The sequence below is a fragment of the Chenopodium quinoa genome, unplaced genomic scaffold, assembly GCF_001683475.1.
Source record: "Chenopodium quinoa cultivar QQ74 unplaced genomic scaffold, ASM168347v1, whole genome shotgun sequence".
NCBI lineage: Eukaryota > Viridiplantae > Streptophyta > Magnoliopsida > Caryophyllales > Amaranthaceae > Chenopodium > Chenopodium quinoa.
Genome location: NW_018742372.1, coordinates 687281 through 705706, shown reverse-complemented (window position 1 = coordinate 705706; position 18426 = coordinate 687281). Strand labels below are relative to the sequence as shown.

General features: G+C 38.1%; 2 protein-coding genes across 2 annotated transcripts; both read right to left on the bottom strand.

Annotated features, from left to right (window-relative positions):
• Positions 1 to 9310: 9310 nt before the first annotated feature.
• Positions 9311 to 13154, bottom strand: LOC110696987. The gene is made up of 6 exons (XM_021874326.1): positions 11786 to 13154; positions 10974 to 11481; positions 10303 to 10886; positions 10018 to 10147; positions 9589 to 9661; positions 9311 to 9490 (listed from the first exon to the last, which is right to left on the bottom strand). Exons 1-6 carry the CDS (start codon positions 13152 to 13154, stop codon positions 9311 to 9313), a joined length of 2844 nt encoding a protein of 947 aa, XP_021730018.1.
• Positions 13155 to 16504: 3350 nt separating this feature from the next.
• LOC110696978 (bifunctional L-3-cyanoalanine synthase/cysteine synthase-like) lies at positions 16505 to 18222 on the bottom strand. The gene is made up of 4 exons (XM_021874315.1): positions 18079 to 18222; positions 17527 to 17617; positions 16622 to 16860; positions 16505 to 16537 (listed from the first exon to the last, which is right to left on the bottom strand). The coding sequence occupies exons 1-4, from the start codon at positions 18220 to 18222 to the stop codon at positions 16505 to 16507; spliced, it is 507 nt and encodes a 168-aa protein (XP_021730007.1).
• Positions 18223 to 18426: the final 204 nt, after the last annotated feature.

The following is an 18426-nucleotide window of genomic DNA, read 5'->3' as shown; positions in this document are numbered from 1 at the left end:
TCTTCAAATTGACATTGGCTATTGCCCCAAGGCTATACTGCCAATATAAAATGTCTTATATTGCAACCGACTAGTGCCCCTAGGTAATACAGCCGGCAATTGACAACATTGTCTACATTTGTGCTTGGTTATTGCTCAAAAGCAATACAGGCGGTAATCCACATATTTGTATATATTCGGATACCATTTAGAACGCATACATCCGGTACGATTCCAACGAATTAAACTAACCCACCCTGTTGTACAACGGTCAAGGATCGCCTAATCGTTTGTCCGGATGCATATGGACGGCTGCCTGCTTATAGTTGGTAACTAAGCAAACAACCATCCAGGGGCAAGTAGAGTTCACACATCCGACATATCGCATGATTTCATGATTCGATGCAAAAAAAAAAAAAAAAAAAAAAAGCAAGAATTGCAAATATGCAAAGCAAACCGACACAGTCGGCACAAATATATTAAATATTTCAAATTTTAACCGGACCCCTGTCCGGGAAAGGTGATACAGAAATTCACGGCTCACAGGTCGGTTAGAAAAAAGAGAAAAAAATACTACTGATGCTGTTGTTGTTGCTGCTGCTGCTCCGGCTGCTGGCCTTGACCGGCGTTAGGGGTATCTTGGGTCTGAGTTCCGTCACCCGGCACATCACCCTCCGTTTGCTCCTCCCCTACACCGGCCCACTCCTCAAACGGCGCCGGTTGCTGAAGCCCGAGAACTTGAGCATCAAATACTTCAGTTGCGTATTTGTACCTCAAGTCAAAGAAGGCGTAGTCGGTCTCCGGATGGATCATGGACCACACCATCTTCATGCGTGCTTCACAGTCACGCTCGTTCTCGTTGACCAGCCGGGTCTGCTCAGCCGCCAGCTGGTCCAGAGCATCTTTCTTGGACTTAACCAAATCATCTTTGGCTTTGTCCAGCTCCCCCTGCAGCCGGTTGACCTCCTCCTTCAACCCAGTCTTCTCCTTCTCCACATCCTTCAGAGCTTGGATGTCGGTTTTGAGTTGGTCGATTTAGAGTTGACGGTAAGCAGCCGTCTTGTTGGCGGTGTCAGCAGTAGCCGTCAGCTCCTGGATGAGTTCCTCCTGTTTCATCTCCCGGGCTTTAGTGTGGATTTCAAGCATTAGGGAGTTGTACTGACATACATCAATTAAATCGGCTGCCCGTTTTTGGGCATCCCTTACCTCCTCTTGCTTCTTTCGCAAGGGGGCTTTTAACCCATCCACCCTTAGCATCTCCTACAAGACCAACCGGCATTTGAGTTAGCAAATTGATCTTAAAAAGATCAGCTATCAAATCTAGCACAAAAATACCCCATCCGGTGAAATAATAGATTGTGCAAAACTACCGCATCTGACAACTTACCTCAGCCAGCAATGAAGTGATCCGGTCAAGGTTGACCTGGCTGACACTCGGCACAGCCTCCCTCTCGGACCTAGTCAAGGTCCTTATCATTCTCCTGGCGTAATTTTGCATGTCCGGCCAGCGAGAAGCAGTATCTGCATCATGAGACATATCGGTTAAGTGTTGGGAATAAACGACTCCTACATTCAGCCGGTTCCCGACCGAGTCGCCCGACTGAGACGTATGAGACTTGACTCGAAGTGGCCCAAGAGGCCAGGGGGGGGTCAAAAGCGGAGTCCATACCTTGGTCATCCGGCTGAGGGGTGCCACCACCCCCAGCCGCATTGGAGCCGGAAGCAATAGCCGGCAACCTGCTAGAAGGAGCAGGCTCCCTAGATCCGGTCTTAGCCGGCTCAAAGCTCAGGCCAAGATATTGCAGACTTTTGCCTGCAGTAGTGGGCCTCACAGGAGCCGGAGTCCTGCCGGCTGCAGGCGGAGTAGGGCCTTTTGAGACCCTGCGCCTTTGTGGAGGCGGTTGAGGAAGCTCCCCACCCGGTCTCACCATATGACGGATAGAGCGGGGAACATTCTGGCTTCCCGTCTGTAAAAAACAATCAATAAGTTAGAATTAAGGTTATTGGCAAAATAAGCAAACAGTTATATCACAGCCGGTGCTTATCCCCACTGGCCCGAGCAGCAAGTTGGACCTTTTTCTTTTCCAACTGCTCTTTCCTGATCTTGGCGGCTGACTTAGCCGGCGTCATCTCAGGCGGAGTCATTTCTAAACCTTCCTCTGCAAAATAACAAGAAAAAGTTAGCATCATTTGCATATCATACAAACGGCATAAATTGTCGGTTAAGTAGTAGACCTTTGTTATACAAGGTGCTGAGACCACAGGCGGAGAGGAACGCCTGGTTCTTGAACCAGTCCGGATGGGGAACCTAGAATAGAGGGACAATGATTTGTGTCCCATCAGCCAAAGGCTCGGTGGTTTTCTTAAATAACCCCGACTCCATAATGGCATCCCAAGCCTCAGCCGGAACCCTTGGTAGGGCGCACTTCTTTCCTGGAAGAGCCGGGTTCTTATTGTAACGACGCATCCGGTGATTTACAGCCGTTGAAGGGGAAGAGACGTAATAAAACTTGCTCTTCCAGCTCGTCCACTTGGAGGGCTTCTCCAAGGTTATCATGTATTCCGGATGCGTAGTAAGAGTGTACCAGGCATTCCAGCCGCCTGGGGCACGGCTTAGGTAATGCATATGCGCGAACGCCTCCCAGCTAGGCGTCATTTCCTGCATCTCGCAGGCGGCAATATAGCCGATGATGTTCACCCAAGAATTGGGTGTAAGCTTCCAGACCCCCAAGTCGTAGCCTCTTAAAATGGCTTTAATGCATCTGTGAAGGGGGAACCGGAGGCCGGCTTTGAATGCCGCCTCATAGCAGCCGAAGTAGTTATCGGCATGATTCAAGTCATCCTCCCAGACAACTGACGAGCTCGCAGGCGGGACACCCAACTCCCAGCCGTCTCCTACCGAACGCTTTTTTAGAAAAGCTTCGAGTGTTGCGTTTAATGTCACAACGTCCCGGTCACTCATGTGCGCCTCCAATGGGTTATTTGCAGACGGCTAGCTGTATGCCTCCTCATCTTGTTCAAGGACATCCGACGTCATCGTGGACTCTGATGATCCAGCCTCTTGGTCTGTTTCTTCACCGCTCGAGCTTTCGGACTCTTCCAAAATCTCATCACCAGGCGTACTTGGAACGCCTGGTTGATCGAAAGGGACATCTTCAATCGGTGTACCGGCTGAATCATCTGATTTGTACTCGGGGTCAAAAGCCGTTTTTCTTGTCCGAGCCATTCTGTCCTGCACATGAACAGAGACGGTCGGATTCTCAGAAATGTAAAGGTGTTCCATGCACCCCCAGATGGCATCCCCAGTCCTAGATTCAGCCGTATCCGGTGAACGGTTGACAACTGCCCTAGGTCGTGCCTGTGTGTATTAGGAGAGTCCATTATTCTCTAACCTATACAACCGGTAAACTCAAGAGGTTACAAAAAGGGAAAGGATGATACCTTGTATTTATGAAGACGGTTGAAGAAGAAATTCCAAGATGTGGCTTAAAGATGCCACAGGCGGAGACAACTGTTTGTGTTGAAAACCTAAAGCACAAATACAAAACAGTTAGGCATTTTGGAAGAAATTCACACAAAGATACCCCAGGCGGTATCAATAAAGTGTGTTCAAAGATATTACAAGCGGTATTATGCAGATTTACCCAAAGATACCCCAAGCGGTATCATAATGGCTTGCTCAGAGATACCCCAGACGATATCAAGGAGGCTTGCTCAAAGATACCACAAACGGTGTCACAAGTTCTATTCAAATACACCCCATGCGGGATTAATAAAGCTTACTCAAAAATACCCCAGACGGGACACCTCCGTCTGAGGCTTCATTAAATGGTTATCAGAAACCAAGGATGCCTCAAGCGTTAATCATTGAAGGTTTCTTAGAGACCCCCCAGACGACATGAGAGCCAGCTGAGGGTGTTTGAAGGGCAGATCATGAGCGAGCTATGAAGATCATTGTTCAAGCGCCCTACAGGCGGTATAAGCCCGGCTAAGGGTGCGAAATATCTAAGTCTCGAAACGTGGCTTGCATATACCCCAGACGGTCCATTACCGTCTATGGATCCAGTTTTGAAGAGCTATTATTAGAAGACACCCCAGACGGCCAAGAACCGTCTGTGGGTCTAATTTTAAAGAATCTTGTTTGAAGACACCCCAGGCGGCTCCTTGCCGTCTGAGAGTCTATGAAATGAATTTTTTGATAGGCAATTGTTTGAAGGTGGTCCAGGCGGAATCTTTCCGGTTGAGGGTCTACTGGATACAAAATGATTGTCTGAAGATACGCCAGACGACATGTATCCGTCTGTGGGTCCTTTGAATGCAAATTATTGAAAACCATTGATTGCAGATATCACAGGCGGTATATTACCGCCTGTGGTCCTATGGAACGCATTATTAAAGGCCAAGGTTTGAAGGTCTCCCAGACGGTCCACACCGTTTGTGGGTTTATCATTCGAAAGGCAAGGTATAAAGATGCCCCATCCGGCATATAGCCGTCTGTAGGTCTTTTAAGTGCAACTACATAAAAAACCAGTGTAAAGGTGCACAGGCGGTATTCACCGTCTGTGGGGATATGACATGCATTCAGAGTATAGTCCATTAAGGATACCCCAGACGGCCCACCACCGTCTTAGGGTCTATCTTTGAGGATCATGATTTAAAGATTCCCCTGACGGTTTACGCCGTCTGTGGGTCTACCAAATGCAAAGCATAAAAAGGGGCTTATGGAGTCCCAAACGGTGTATGACCGTCTGTGGTTCTACTCAAGATAAGAAAGAGAATCAAGTCAAACGGTACCTGGAGGGATTAAGTGAAGAAGTCCTCAACCGGTATCCGTATGCGTTTCAATGAAGCAACTGGTTGCACAAACTAGCAGCCGGTGTCAGAGCTCTCAAGAAAATTCTGAAAAAATTTGTAAAGTGAAGAGGAGAGAGGGTGTGCGCCTTAATTTATAGGAAAAGACCGGAAGGCGAATCGCCACCTTCTGCCTTAATCCTTTCGAAATTCAAATTCAGGAGAGAGAGGCGGGAAGCAACTCAATCGTTGCTTGTTCATTGCTTGACACCTGTCACAGGTGACACGTGGCTGCGCCACGTCACACATGTGAGGGGCAAATGTTTAGGGTAAAAATACCCTATGCCACGTGGCCCAGTAGAATCATGACACGTGGCAGCCCACCAACGGTCCAATGAGATCCAATCGGATGCTGCCACGTGGCATCAAAACCCTAATCAGGGAACATGTCTCCCCCACTATAAATAGGGGAATCCTCCTCATTTATTGGGCATTCATAAATCCAAACACGAAAGCCGAACAATATTAATTGCGGAATCTCTCTGAACCAGTGAGAAAAACCTATTTACCTTCCGCACTATTACCCATCCGTAAATCATGCTAACTTGATCGTCGGAGGCGGAACTCCACCCAACCGGAGTTTTGTGGTTTTGCAGGTACAGAAGTCAGGCGCGCATACTCCATATTGTAACTCTCCCGAGGGACCAAAAACACCCGAAACATATATATATATATATATGTATATATATATATATGTATATATATATATGTATATATATATATGTATATATATATATATATGTATATATGTATGTATGTATATATATATATATGTATGTATGTATATATACACAACAAAATATTGTTTCCATACTACGTACTAATAAATATATATATGTCTACTAATTAATAACAGAGTAGAACATCATATACAGCCGTGCCTCGTTGAAAACTTAAAATGTAACAACAGTGCAAAATACTAGCATAAAATATATTAATTAATTAATTAATTATATATATATATTCTAAATCTTCAACAACATTTATTCACAAGCTCGTACTTAATAAAAATTGAGTCGCCAACAACATTTATTCACCATTTGTTGATTGACGTACTATAGTCACCGTACTTTATCTCCATCTAGCTCGCCATGCTCCTACACGTAAAATTTAAAAGACAGTAATAATTGTGTTAATGTAAACATGATAAAGTTTGATAAGTGGGGAGGTTTATGCATGGTAGCATGTAGGACACTGGTGACGCTATATATACAACATGTAATGGACCAAGTGGCACAAGGGGACAGAAAAACAACTACCAGTAGTAGCAGGAGAGAGGGTAGCAACACACAATGAAGCAGCACACAAGGAAGCAACACACGAAGACAAAACAAATTAATGCTCATACAACTATTGTGATTCTTTGAGGACAAAACACACACAATATAGTAGAGCAGCACTGCGGAGTAGAATGAAGATAAAACCTTGACACTAGTGTCTTGTAATGACTGATATATAGAAAAGGGTTGAAATCGTAGAAAGACATGTTTTTTAGATTGGTCATTTAGGAAAATTGTATCCTCAAGATATTATTAATCATTCAATTAATCGGTCTTCATTCTTTTGCTATTTTTGTTCTGCTTGTTCTTCTCTTATGTACTTTCTTAAATTGTTGTAGTTAGTGTCCATTACTAGTGAGCTCATTCCACATCAACAGTGGAAGCCATCAGTAGCAGTAAAAAAGTTTATATAAAATAATAAGGAAAATCTGAAACTGAGTGACATCGACAAAATACAAAGCAATCATGTTCAGAAATAAATTGAAGGAAATGGGTTTTGATCTTAGAAAAGATGACTTTGTTTGATGAAGCAACAGTCAGCCAAGCAAAGATACACAACCAGAAAAGGATGAAGAAAAATTCAGCCACGTGCACATACAAAAAAGGCTGTACAAGGTTGGATGATAGCCTATGACCAACAACCAAATGCGAACCAAGGTAGCATCAACACAAGCAACTTAGAAGCATAGAAAAGTAATTTTTGATACCTGATTAACTGTTCCACCAGATTTAGAAGATTACCCATTTTGATGAATGAACCGACGTGGTGCACTGGATGCATTATTTGGAGCTGATGACATCACAAAATCAGGAATGACAAGATTAATCCCAGGGTTAGCTTCATGAAGTTGAGTTAAAACAGCGGTTGTAAGGCCTGGTACAAGTTTTTGTACTATTTGTTCTTGCATACTTGCTATGAATTCCTCTCGGAATATGAAATTCGACTTTTTATCTTTTTTGTTCAAATCTTTCATTCTAACACCTTTTCCATGAAGGCGTAAACGACTTTTGCGCTTAGGGTTAGGAATAACTTCTGAGTAAGGGTCCTTAGAGTTGCTACCATATTCATGGTTGGAAGACTCCAAAGCATCCATTTTGGCCTATTTTAGGAAAATAAAATCATTTACTATTTATCAAAATCAAACAAATATTAACTATATTTATCTAAGATGTTAGCTCACAATATTTTGTTCGGCTTTTTCGTTTTTGGTAAGGTATGTTCTACCAGCAGTTCTCTTTCTTGATTTCTTGTAAACCTTTGCTTGAGAAGGTTCTTGCTTATTCGGATCTTGTTGTTTCTGTAGAAAAATAATACAGTATATGAAACTAAAATGATTATACATTATAAAGAAAAAGAGTAAAAGCCTCATATAGTACAAGTGATGATTATAAAATTTGATAATTAAATTGCATATAAATGAAATAAAGTATTTACCAGCTCATGGCGTAAAATGGCAAATGAGTTAGGACCCATAGTATGCATATCATCTAACATTAGACGATTTTCTTTTTTGATTCTACTAGTTTCCTAATCCGAAAAGAAATAAAAATTAAGTACATATGTGATAAAAACAAATAAGAAAATAAAATTATGAATCATGCTTGTAATTCGTAAAAACTATCAAGTAAAAAAGGGTCTTTATTAGGCCCTGAATTGAGGTTATGCATTTGTGTCACTAATGTAATTACGTAAACAGCTTATAATCGTATACCTCAACCTCTTTAGTACGCCAATATTGCAAAAGACCTAGGACCCATAGTATGCATATCATCTAACATTAGACGATTTTCTTTGTTGATTCTACTAGTTTCCTAATCCGAAAAGAAATAAAAATTAAGTACATATGTGATAAAAACAAATAAGAAAATAAAATTATGAATCATGCTTGTAATTCGTAAAAACTATCAAGTAAAAAAGGGTCTTTATTAGGCCCTGAATTGAGGTTATGCATTTGTGTCACTAATGTAATTACGTAAACAGCTTATAATCGTATACCTCAACCTCTTTAGTACGCCAATATTGCAAAAGATCTTTGAATTGAGGTTCTGAAATTGTGTCAGGTTTATATGTCCATCTTAAATCGTAAGTCACTAATGTCATAATAGAAGTATTTTTTTCTTAACATTGGATTTATGACATTTCCAACATGCATTGATAGCCTCCATCACCCACCGCAATCCTGCTTGAGGAACCATAAACTTTTCCTACACTAATCATGAAAATAATACGTTAGTAACATGTAAATGGAAGTCTAAGCATAAGGCATTAATAGTGATTTAAAAAAAAATATTTGTAGCATTTTTTCTATATACAGAGATCCAACATGCTAATGCAAAGAATAATATTACTACATACTAGGACATAATCCCATATTTGTTGAAGAGTAGGTAGACTAGTAAAATTAATATAGTTAAGCGGTGCATGTTCCGAATCCCTTGCCACGGTTCCCAAGAATAGCTTGAACTCTTGGACAATTTCCTTTGTCGGTCCAACTGGCAGGCCAAATAAGTTCAAAACAATAGTCGGGCGTTCCTCTCTTGTACGTGCATGAACCTTTGGTAGCATTGTTGGACCTCGATGCCTTTTGCTTTTAGAAGCTTTTTCAGTTTCTGCTTTTATTAATATATTAACAGATACATGTTAAAATGATGAATGAACAGAACACACACACACAATCTTTCTTCAATTATTCAGCCCTTTTTTGCAATAACTATAAGTATATATAACTAAGTGACAAGCTTATGCAAACATTATAAAGAATAGCAAGCGTAATTTTCTTACAAATAACTTTTCTCACTAGCTAAGTGTTGTGCCTTTAGAGATCAAAAGCAATTAAAACCAACAATTTGTGTCTTAGATTAAGGTACTTGTAACTATCACATACCTTCCCTTCTGAACTGTGGTAGAACTTCCCATTCCAATTCTTGATCGCCCTCAAATTCATTCCCAACACCGTCATCATTTTCAATTAGTGCATCATCATAATCATTCTCAATTAGTTGCTCATTATCATCGTTCTCATTCAATGCATCATCATACTCATTCAATGCATCATCATCATTATGCATTCGTGCAACACTAGAATGATTTAAAGATTGATTACCATTTACAATAACTTCATTGTTTTCTTTTTGCCTTTTTCGAAACTCGAGATATGCTGACATAGAACCAGGAGGACATAAAGCTCTTTTTTTGTCCTTCATTTTGACACAACTTGCTGCTCTTGCTGCTTCTTTTGGATGCATTGATTATGAACTTTCTTGGTTGCTTTAGTTGAGTTAATGTCATGAACTTTATCAACATGATGCTTTTTTTGGCTATTCATCTCACCAACAGCCGTAGTTCGTGGGCGAACATATGAATTATGAAGCTTTGAGACCTATTAAACAAATGGCAAAAATAGATAATTATACATGTTTATTATGTAGCATGAAGACGGTAAGGTTTCTGAATCTCTAAGAAATTAACCTATAAAACTGGTGCAGGTTTCATTATTTCACATACACCCTCTAATATGCTTCTTTCAAATATAATTTCCTTTGCAACTGATCTGCTAAAGAGTATTTATTACAGTATCAAGATAATTAAAACTCTATAATAACTAAGCTCATGTAACCAGTTCAGTCAAATATGGTTATAAGTATAGCAAGAGCTGGAATGAACTTAGAACATGATAACCACTACTTTAAAAAATATACCCATGCAGAAAAAAAATACCAGAAAGGCAGAGCTATCTACAGAGTTTTCCTTTTCTTTTTCTAGAATAAAGATTGTCAATTTCCATGATGTTTGTAGTTTCGCCCTCAATTTCACCATCATACTGTGATGTGGAGTCCCGATCCTCTATCTTCTGGTATATCATTCTGCCTTGCACCGGGAGAAAGTAAGGATTTTGTTTTTTCTTACAATATCTTATTAGCCAAGGATCCCGATCCTTGGGCTTTCATTTGTTCTGCATTAGACTTTAACTTTTGAAGCCTTTGTAGTTCATATTCTAGAACCTGACTTTGGGACACAACAACTTCGTGCCTATTTCCTTTCATTTGAAAAAACAAATAAAAACAAATAAATGGAAACACGTTAATTTTACATATAACATAATAACATGAAACAAATTGAATAACTTTGTAAGAAAAAAAAAAGCATGTCATATAAAAAAAAAGTGAAGTATAAATAATTGTATAACAATACCATCCGAAAGCTCTCTAGGAGGGATTTGAATAGCATAATGCCAACCATCTCTATTCAAATCTTCTACATAAAACACTTGATGTGCTTGAGTTGCTAAGATAAAAGGTTCTTCTTTAGAAACGGTCTTATTCATATTAACCGTAATAAGCTCATCATCGTCCTTTATTGAGTGAAACCATTGACATCTAAATAAGACAACACTGAAATGAACATGATAGGATATCTCAATGATTTCAGTTATTGAACCATAATAATTAACATTTCCCAAAACAGGATTTTGATCTTTGGAGCTTGCAAAGCTATGTGTAATGGCTATTAGAGTGACGCCACTATTTTGAGTTATGCAGTTTGCATCTCGCTTCATGGTATGAAACCTATAGCCGTTAACTGAGTACCCTGTGTACTTTTTGGCAATGTGAGAGGGACCTTTTGATAACCACAAAATATGGTCCGGGATATTATCATGGCCTTCTTTAAGAATCAAATCAACTTTCTCCCTAAACCAATCCATGAAATCCTTGCTATGGTCTTCAGCACTATTCCATTTTCTTTTCCTTTTAGCACTTACACAAATCTTTTGCTCACTGTAAAAATAAAATATTTATCTTACTAACGCGCCAAAGTTAGAATAAAGACATTTAAAGAACTTGTACCAGGTCCACCCAACTAACTTAATTTGGTCTACCAAGTGTATGGGTAAATGTTCCATTATATCAAAAAAAGCAGGTGGAAAAATCCTCTCAAGTAGGCATAGAGTTTTAACTATCTCAGATTGCAATTTTCCAAGATCTCGAGGATCAATAGTTTTACTCCATATACCTTTGAAAAAAGCACAAAGTCTTATCAAAGGACTAGCAACGTCTTTGGGTAATGTTGTCTTCACAACAATTGGTAGGAGATAATTCATCATAAAATGAGCATCATGGCTTTTGTAGCCTGCTATTTTCCTTTCTCTAACTTGCACACAACGACTAAGGTTGGAAGCATAACCTTGAGGAAGCTTAGCATTTTTTATAACTTGACAGAACTTATGCTTTTGCTCCAATGACATCCAAAAGCGAGATCTTGGAAATTCTTCACTACCATCTTTGAATTCTATTGGTTGAAGCTCTGGCATCAGATTAAGTTCTACCAAATCTTGACGAGCACTCACATTATCCTTGTTCTTCTGAGAAATGTCTAATAACGTCGCAATGACATTATCAAAGACATTTTCTCAATATGCATTACATCAAAATTATGGCGATTAGAGCAATGCTTCCAATATGGCAACTCAAAAAATATGGGTATCTTTCTCCAAGGATTCGGATCATCCACATCACGCCTTGGTTTCTTTTGCTTCTTTCCAAATGCATTTGGAAAATCACGCAACATATTCTCAATATAATTCCATTCAATGGAATAGGTTGACATCTTTCCTCAAGTTTTTCGTCAAAATTCCTCTTATCATGATGCCAAGGGTAAGGTGGATCCAAAAAATTACGATTTGCCCTATACACATTCTTACCACTATAAAGCAACCACTCAGAATCTGTTTCGTAATGACATTCAGGGCATGCCAAGTATCCTTTTGTGCTCCACCCAGATAACATTGCATAACCTGGAAAATCACTCACGATAGTCATCAATGCTACATGTATGTCAAACCTTTGATTAGTCGAAGCATCATAAGTTTCCAACCCAAACTCCCACAAATCCTTCAAGTCCTTGATAAGTGGCTGCAAATATATGTCAATGTCATTGCCAGGGGAAGACGGACCAGGAATTAATAAGGCTAGCATCAAATACTCGGGCTTCATAATCATCCAAGGAGGCAAGTTATAATTAATCAACATAACTGGCCATGTACTATGGACAATGCTCATTGAGTTGAACGGGCTAAATCCATCTGTGGCTAACCCAAGCCTCACATTGCGTGGGTCATCAACAAACTTTGGATATAAAGAATCAAATTCCTTCCAAGCTTGACCATCAACTGGATGATGTAAAAGATGATCATTTTCACGCCCATCAGGATGCCAAGTCATGTATCTCGCCGTCTCTTGACACATAAATAGCCGTTGAAGCCTTTTCTTTATTGGAAAGTACCTAAGAATATTTTGAGGAATCTTATAGGTCTTTCCATTTTCATTTTGTATGCCATTCTCTGTGTCATTTGATTTCCATCTTGGCGTCTCACAAACATGGCAACTTGTTGCGTTTTCATGCTCTTCCCAATATATCATGCAATCATTTGGGCATGCATCTATCTTAGTGTAATCCAACCCCAACACTTTCAAAACACTTTTTGCTTCATTAAAAGAAGCTGGCAGTTTTGCATCAGGTAACACCTCCCTTATAAGCTCCAATATATCTCCAAAAGCAACATTAGTTGGCTTATGATCACACTTCAAAATAAAAATTCGGATCATGAAGGAATGTTTTGAATGATTTTTACAACTGAGATATAATTCTTCCTGGCCTTCTTCAACTAACTTAAAAAACTTTTTTGCCTCGTCATTTGGCCCCTTTCTAAAATCATCACGTGCATCATGCAACAACCCTACTATGTCATCATTAAAATCATTTGGGTTTGACCCTTCATCATTATCCAAAATAGTTTGTTCCCTTTCAATGCTGATCCCTAACTCTGATAACTTAACTGTTCGAGGAACAAAACCATTACAAATAAGTTGATCTCTCACAACACCTTCATGACACCAAAAACGATAATGACAACTTTCACAAGGACAACAAATTTGATTTCCTTGAGACTTAGAAGCAAAAGCCTTTTGTACATATTCATCTACTCCTCGCTCATATTCATCACTCCATTTGGCAAACATCCACCGCACTTTAGTTCCACTATCCATACCTTAGGGTAAGCATTAAGAGGGTTACTTTACTTAATTTTACAGTATAAACATTTAATCAATTCACTAAGAATTAAGAGAGTTACTTTAACCAATTAGAAAGAACTGACAATAAAATCTACTTTACAACCACCAGGAAGAAAGAGAACTAGTCTAAAAATCAACTTGTACTCCACAATTAAAATTATAGTCATGACTCATGAGTTGTGAAACATAAGAGCATTTTCAGACATACATTTCCATGAGAAATATATATTTTATTTGAAAATAAAAATATATCATAAATCGTCAACAAATTACCAATATACTCCAACGAACAAAGCTGCTAGAACCAGCAACTGACAGAAACCAAATCAAACACACCATATCTATAATCATCTTCCTAAACTACTCTTGATTTTTCCTGGTTTTTACATGCTTAATATCATACAATAGGTCCTACATATCCATTTATGGTCTTCTGAGAAATATATTACAGTATCAATTAAGTATTAAGTTGTTTATAGCTTGATTATATGATCATAATAATTAAAACTAGTGTATTTCTATTGTCAAGGACAACTTTATCAAGTGTAATAAGCAAGGAGTATCAAAACTGTATTCATACAAATTTATGACCCACTTTACATTAATCTAGTGACAATGAAAAAGAAACGAGATATTAAAAAGAGGCAAGTGTAATTAGCAAGGAAAGTTAAAAAGCCTTAAACTAATAATATTAGGGGAGAACCCGTATCAGAGTATAATCATTGTTCTAGTATTTTAAGAGCCACCATCAAATAAACAATACAAATCAAGATAAACCATATTTGCAAAAACTGCTTGCCTCAAACCCTTCTCATGTGGGTTACTTATTCAGACCCAGACTTCTAAGCCTCTTTTAAAGCCCTTAGTGTAGCTATTATTCACACACAGACAATGATACACATCTCAAAGAGTGAATAACAGTAATTTCCAATAATTTCTGTTAAATCTAAAGGATTTGGGTGACTTCTTTAACTAAATAGTAAATAGGAGAGCACATTGGAGTAAAAATGCCTAACCCATCAATGTCTAATCCATATGCCTACAACCTAATCGGTCAAGTTTCATATACTTAAATAGCAAATGCATGCGTGCAGACAAATATGTTAAAAAAATCCACCTTATGCAAGCTTTAAATAAAACAAAATTGTCTGGTAACACTACACCACACATGAAAAAACAAATACATTCTTCTCAATTATAGGATTTCACACAATTCATAAGGCATACATCACCTATGCTACTCATGGAGATCAATGTAAACATCAACATAAAACACACTTCCTAAACACAAAAGGTCTGATTACAGGGACAACCTATACAACCAGTTCCCACTCAAGAGCATTCCCATCAGTTATACTCATACATAAGAGAGAAACAAGGAAAAAAAGTTCACACAAATAATTCACAGCTCACAAAAATGGATATAGCAATTACAAAAAGTAATAAACAAAACGACAGAATCATCATAGCTGATACAAAAAGTAATAAACTTGGATCTTTGAAGTTTTACCCCATGAACCAAATAAGCCACCTCAGATCCGAAGATGCACTCTAACTTTTTTACCATAAGATTAAGACATGCAGCAGCGAGCATTGCAATATGTGGAGTAGATTTTCATACAAGAACTAAGTAAAATCAATATATCTTCTTATCCATTTATATGAAATTTCCCCCAAAAACCCTATTAGACTACTCAAATACAATATTCAGTGTTGCTAGGTTTCAAAACTAATAAAATAATAAAATCAATATAAACAAAACCTATTAGCCATTTCCAAGAGTTATGAGAACAGAAATTTCATCTTCCATGGCATCAAATACAAATTCCCAAACACAAAAGCAAAAACTTCAAATTTAATCACCACAAAATGAAACAACAAAATTTCAATTAAGCAATCTCAAAAACGAAAATTCGTTGTATACCTTGAACAGAAATTTGAGCAATTAGCTTAAGGAAGGGACATGCAAGATGAAAATGAGACCGCTTGAGTGCCGCTATCAGCCACCATCGCCTGAGTGTCGCTTTCGTCTACTTCCTCAGATTTCTTTGCTTATTTAACTCTTAGAATTTTTGAGTAATTTTCCTCTCAGAATTTGAAAGTAATTCTGGAGAATTGGGGAAAATATGAGAATGTGAGAAAATGGAGAATTGGGGAAAATGGAGAAAATGGGTACTGTGAGAAAATGGTAGTAGAGAGTGATAGTAACATGTGTAAGGGTTCAAAATATTTGGGCAAAAAATAAGAGGGAAGTACTTAATATCCGCGCACTTCTAAATTTTTCATTATACAATACACATACCATTGCATCAGCTCCTTTTTTGTTAAAATAGCTAGGCGAATGCAACGGTTCTTTAGAGCCGTGGCATAAGCCCTACCTCTAAGAACATTTGTGTTAAATCCGTATCATTAGCCTACTCTATTGCAACGACAATTAAAATACCAATGTATTAGCCTTTATTAGGCTGTTGCATTTGGTAAAAAACGTAGTAGTGATAGTTAGATCAATAACTCAATACCAATCTAACCACTGTGATCAATAACTCAATACTAATCTAACAATTGTGATCAATAACTCAATACCAATCTAACCATTGTGATCAATAACACAAACCAATCTAACCATCCCTCAAATTATTAAATGTTTTAATTTCCAGCAAACTATGTTTATTGCTACTTGTGTTATTGAAAAAGAAGTTACTTCAATGAAAAGACTCGATAACCTTTTGCCCAGGTTTCCTTAAGAATTAGAACAAATGGCAGTACAGGTTGCAAATTTGCAATGGGTAATGACAATATTGGTACCTACCAAAAGTTCCCAATTAAACTTTAGATATATTGCAGGCAATATTGCAATTCAGATAACTAAAACAGTCCTAGTAATGATAATTATATGAGAATAACAATGTTCCTAAGTTGGTAACTATATAGATTGATAGGTGATGTTGCACAATGTATCTAAGAACAACCCAAGTAATACTGAAAGATACAAACTATGATACTAATTGATCAAGGTTTGTTAATTACCAAGTTTTCCTCCGGACAATACAACACTTTCCATTGGTTCCAAGCAATTAGCTCGAGCACGAAGGAAAAAGATATATTAGGGTAATAAAGAGGCAAGAAAATAAAAAAAGGGAAGAAAGAAAGAGAGAGTTCGTGGAGAACAAAATAGCACATCCTCCAAATTGTGTTGCACATTAATGTCACAACTTACCTTAACATTAGGATTTTGTTCTATTAGGTATCTTCCTGCACATGTTTATTGTACCTCCAGTCCCTATTCCAGAGACAAGTATATCAATCTTTCCATCTGTGCCTCTCTAAAGCTCCGGTCCAGTTGTTTCATAATGAACCTAAACAGAGAACAACAATGGTGTTCAAATAAATTAAGACTACATTTAACGAATATATGCACACAAAAATACCAATAAAATTACCTTTGGGTTAGCAGGGTTTTTGAACTGTTGTAGAATATATGAATTAGGAGTCTTGTCACGGATTTCCTCAGCTTTTTGAAAAGGCCTTTTCATGCCTTTTACTGGATCAGTGAGGACAAGCTCAACACCAAAAACCTTAAGAATGGTCCTTCCCTCGTGATTCATTGATGCCGCCATGGTAATGATGAACTTGTAACCTTTAACTGCTCTTGAACAAACTTCTAGTGTGATCTTTAAAGCTTAAAATGTATATTTCAAATTTCTAAAAAATTTGCAAGAACACAACAACAACACTTAATATGCCCTTTCCACAGTTCTCCAGGACATTTACAAATACTTGGCTAAGCAAACTTGATTATTTATCACCAAGGAAATAAATTCAGCCAGATTGCAGTACAAAAAACCAGTCACTAGAATTTTCTCTGTTCAATACCAATGCTCTACTTAATAGTACATGCATGTTTCTTATACCTTCTCCTTTCTATAGGGGGAGCTCTAATGAGGGATACAAGAGACGGTCGTCCATATCATATATATAATCACTTAAAAAGATATACATATGTATTATTAATATATGTTACTAAAGAATGCATAGTTGAGCACGTGTTAACATCATACTCAAACTTGATGACAAGCTAAGCAGCAAGAAAGCTTAGAACAATATCAAAGGAGCTTAACACTTACCAGCAAGGTATTTTGATGTCATACATATTCTTTGCCTTTCTTCTTACCATAGGTGCTCTGTAAAGACTTGAGAGATTGTGCGTATAAGAGATAGGCTAGCAACAGACCCACAACGCTGTGCTTGAACCTGTTTGTAATTGTGAGTTAGCAGCGAAACTAATCAAATCCTATTCAAGCAATGCAAAAAAACAGAACAAAGTGCTAACAGAAGGGGTTAGTACCTGTTGTGGTTGTCTGAAGCCGTATAAGCAACCTTAACTCAGTTACAGATGAAAAGATACAGCAACAGAATCTATTCTGAAGAATACACTCCTGCATAAATAATATAAGCATGCTATTCTTATTGGACTTACATACACAACATAGTATGCATCAGATCTCCTGTGCTTCTATGCCAGTTACCAGTTACTGGCAGGGAGGATACAGTGTATAAATCCATGGAGAAGCATTTAGGTAGTGAGATAGACAATTAGTCAATATGTGATATCAACTTGAAAAACAAATATGGAATAGATAAAAAGTCAATGAAATTAATCTCATGAATTACAAAAATGCTACAATCTTTTGCAGTGTTGCCTAAGCACATCAAAATGAGGCTATTTTAGGTTTAGATATTAGAGTCACACTTCCACTGATTTTACATCCACATAATTTAAATTAAACTAGTAATAAGACTGACCATTAAACTACTACTTCTAGTCCAGCCATTTTACGTTTATATGAACCGAATAGTCATTGCTTTCACTTTCCATAGTGAAGTTACTTGCGCCAACCTTAAGATCTGCTGAAGAGTTGAATGAGACTTGATTATCTCCGACACACATAGAAAAATCTAATCCAACCACAAGTGCCGAGTCCAATGGAACAACAACTGTTGATCTTGAAAGCGTGATCACACCATCGACACTTGTTTGCATTGCATTCTCTGCACTCCTCTCAAACAGTGTAACTCAAAAATAATCTTTGTTGTAGCGGCTAGTGTAGTCAAAGTAGACGTGCTGAGAAGTAATACTACCGTAAACTCTTGGAAAGCCTTCAAAACTCTCACTGCTAATTTTCTGTTTCGGTGCACACAAAACCATTGAATTTGCTTTCACTGCTTCTGAAAAAAATGAGTAACA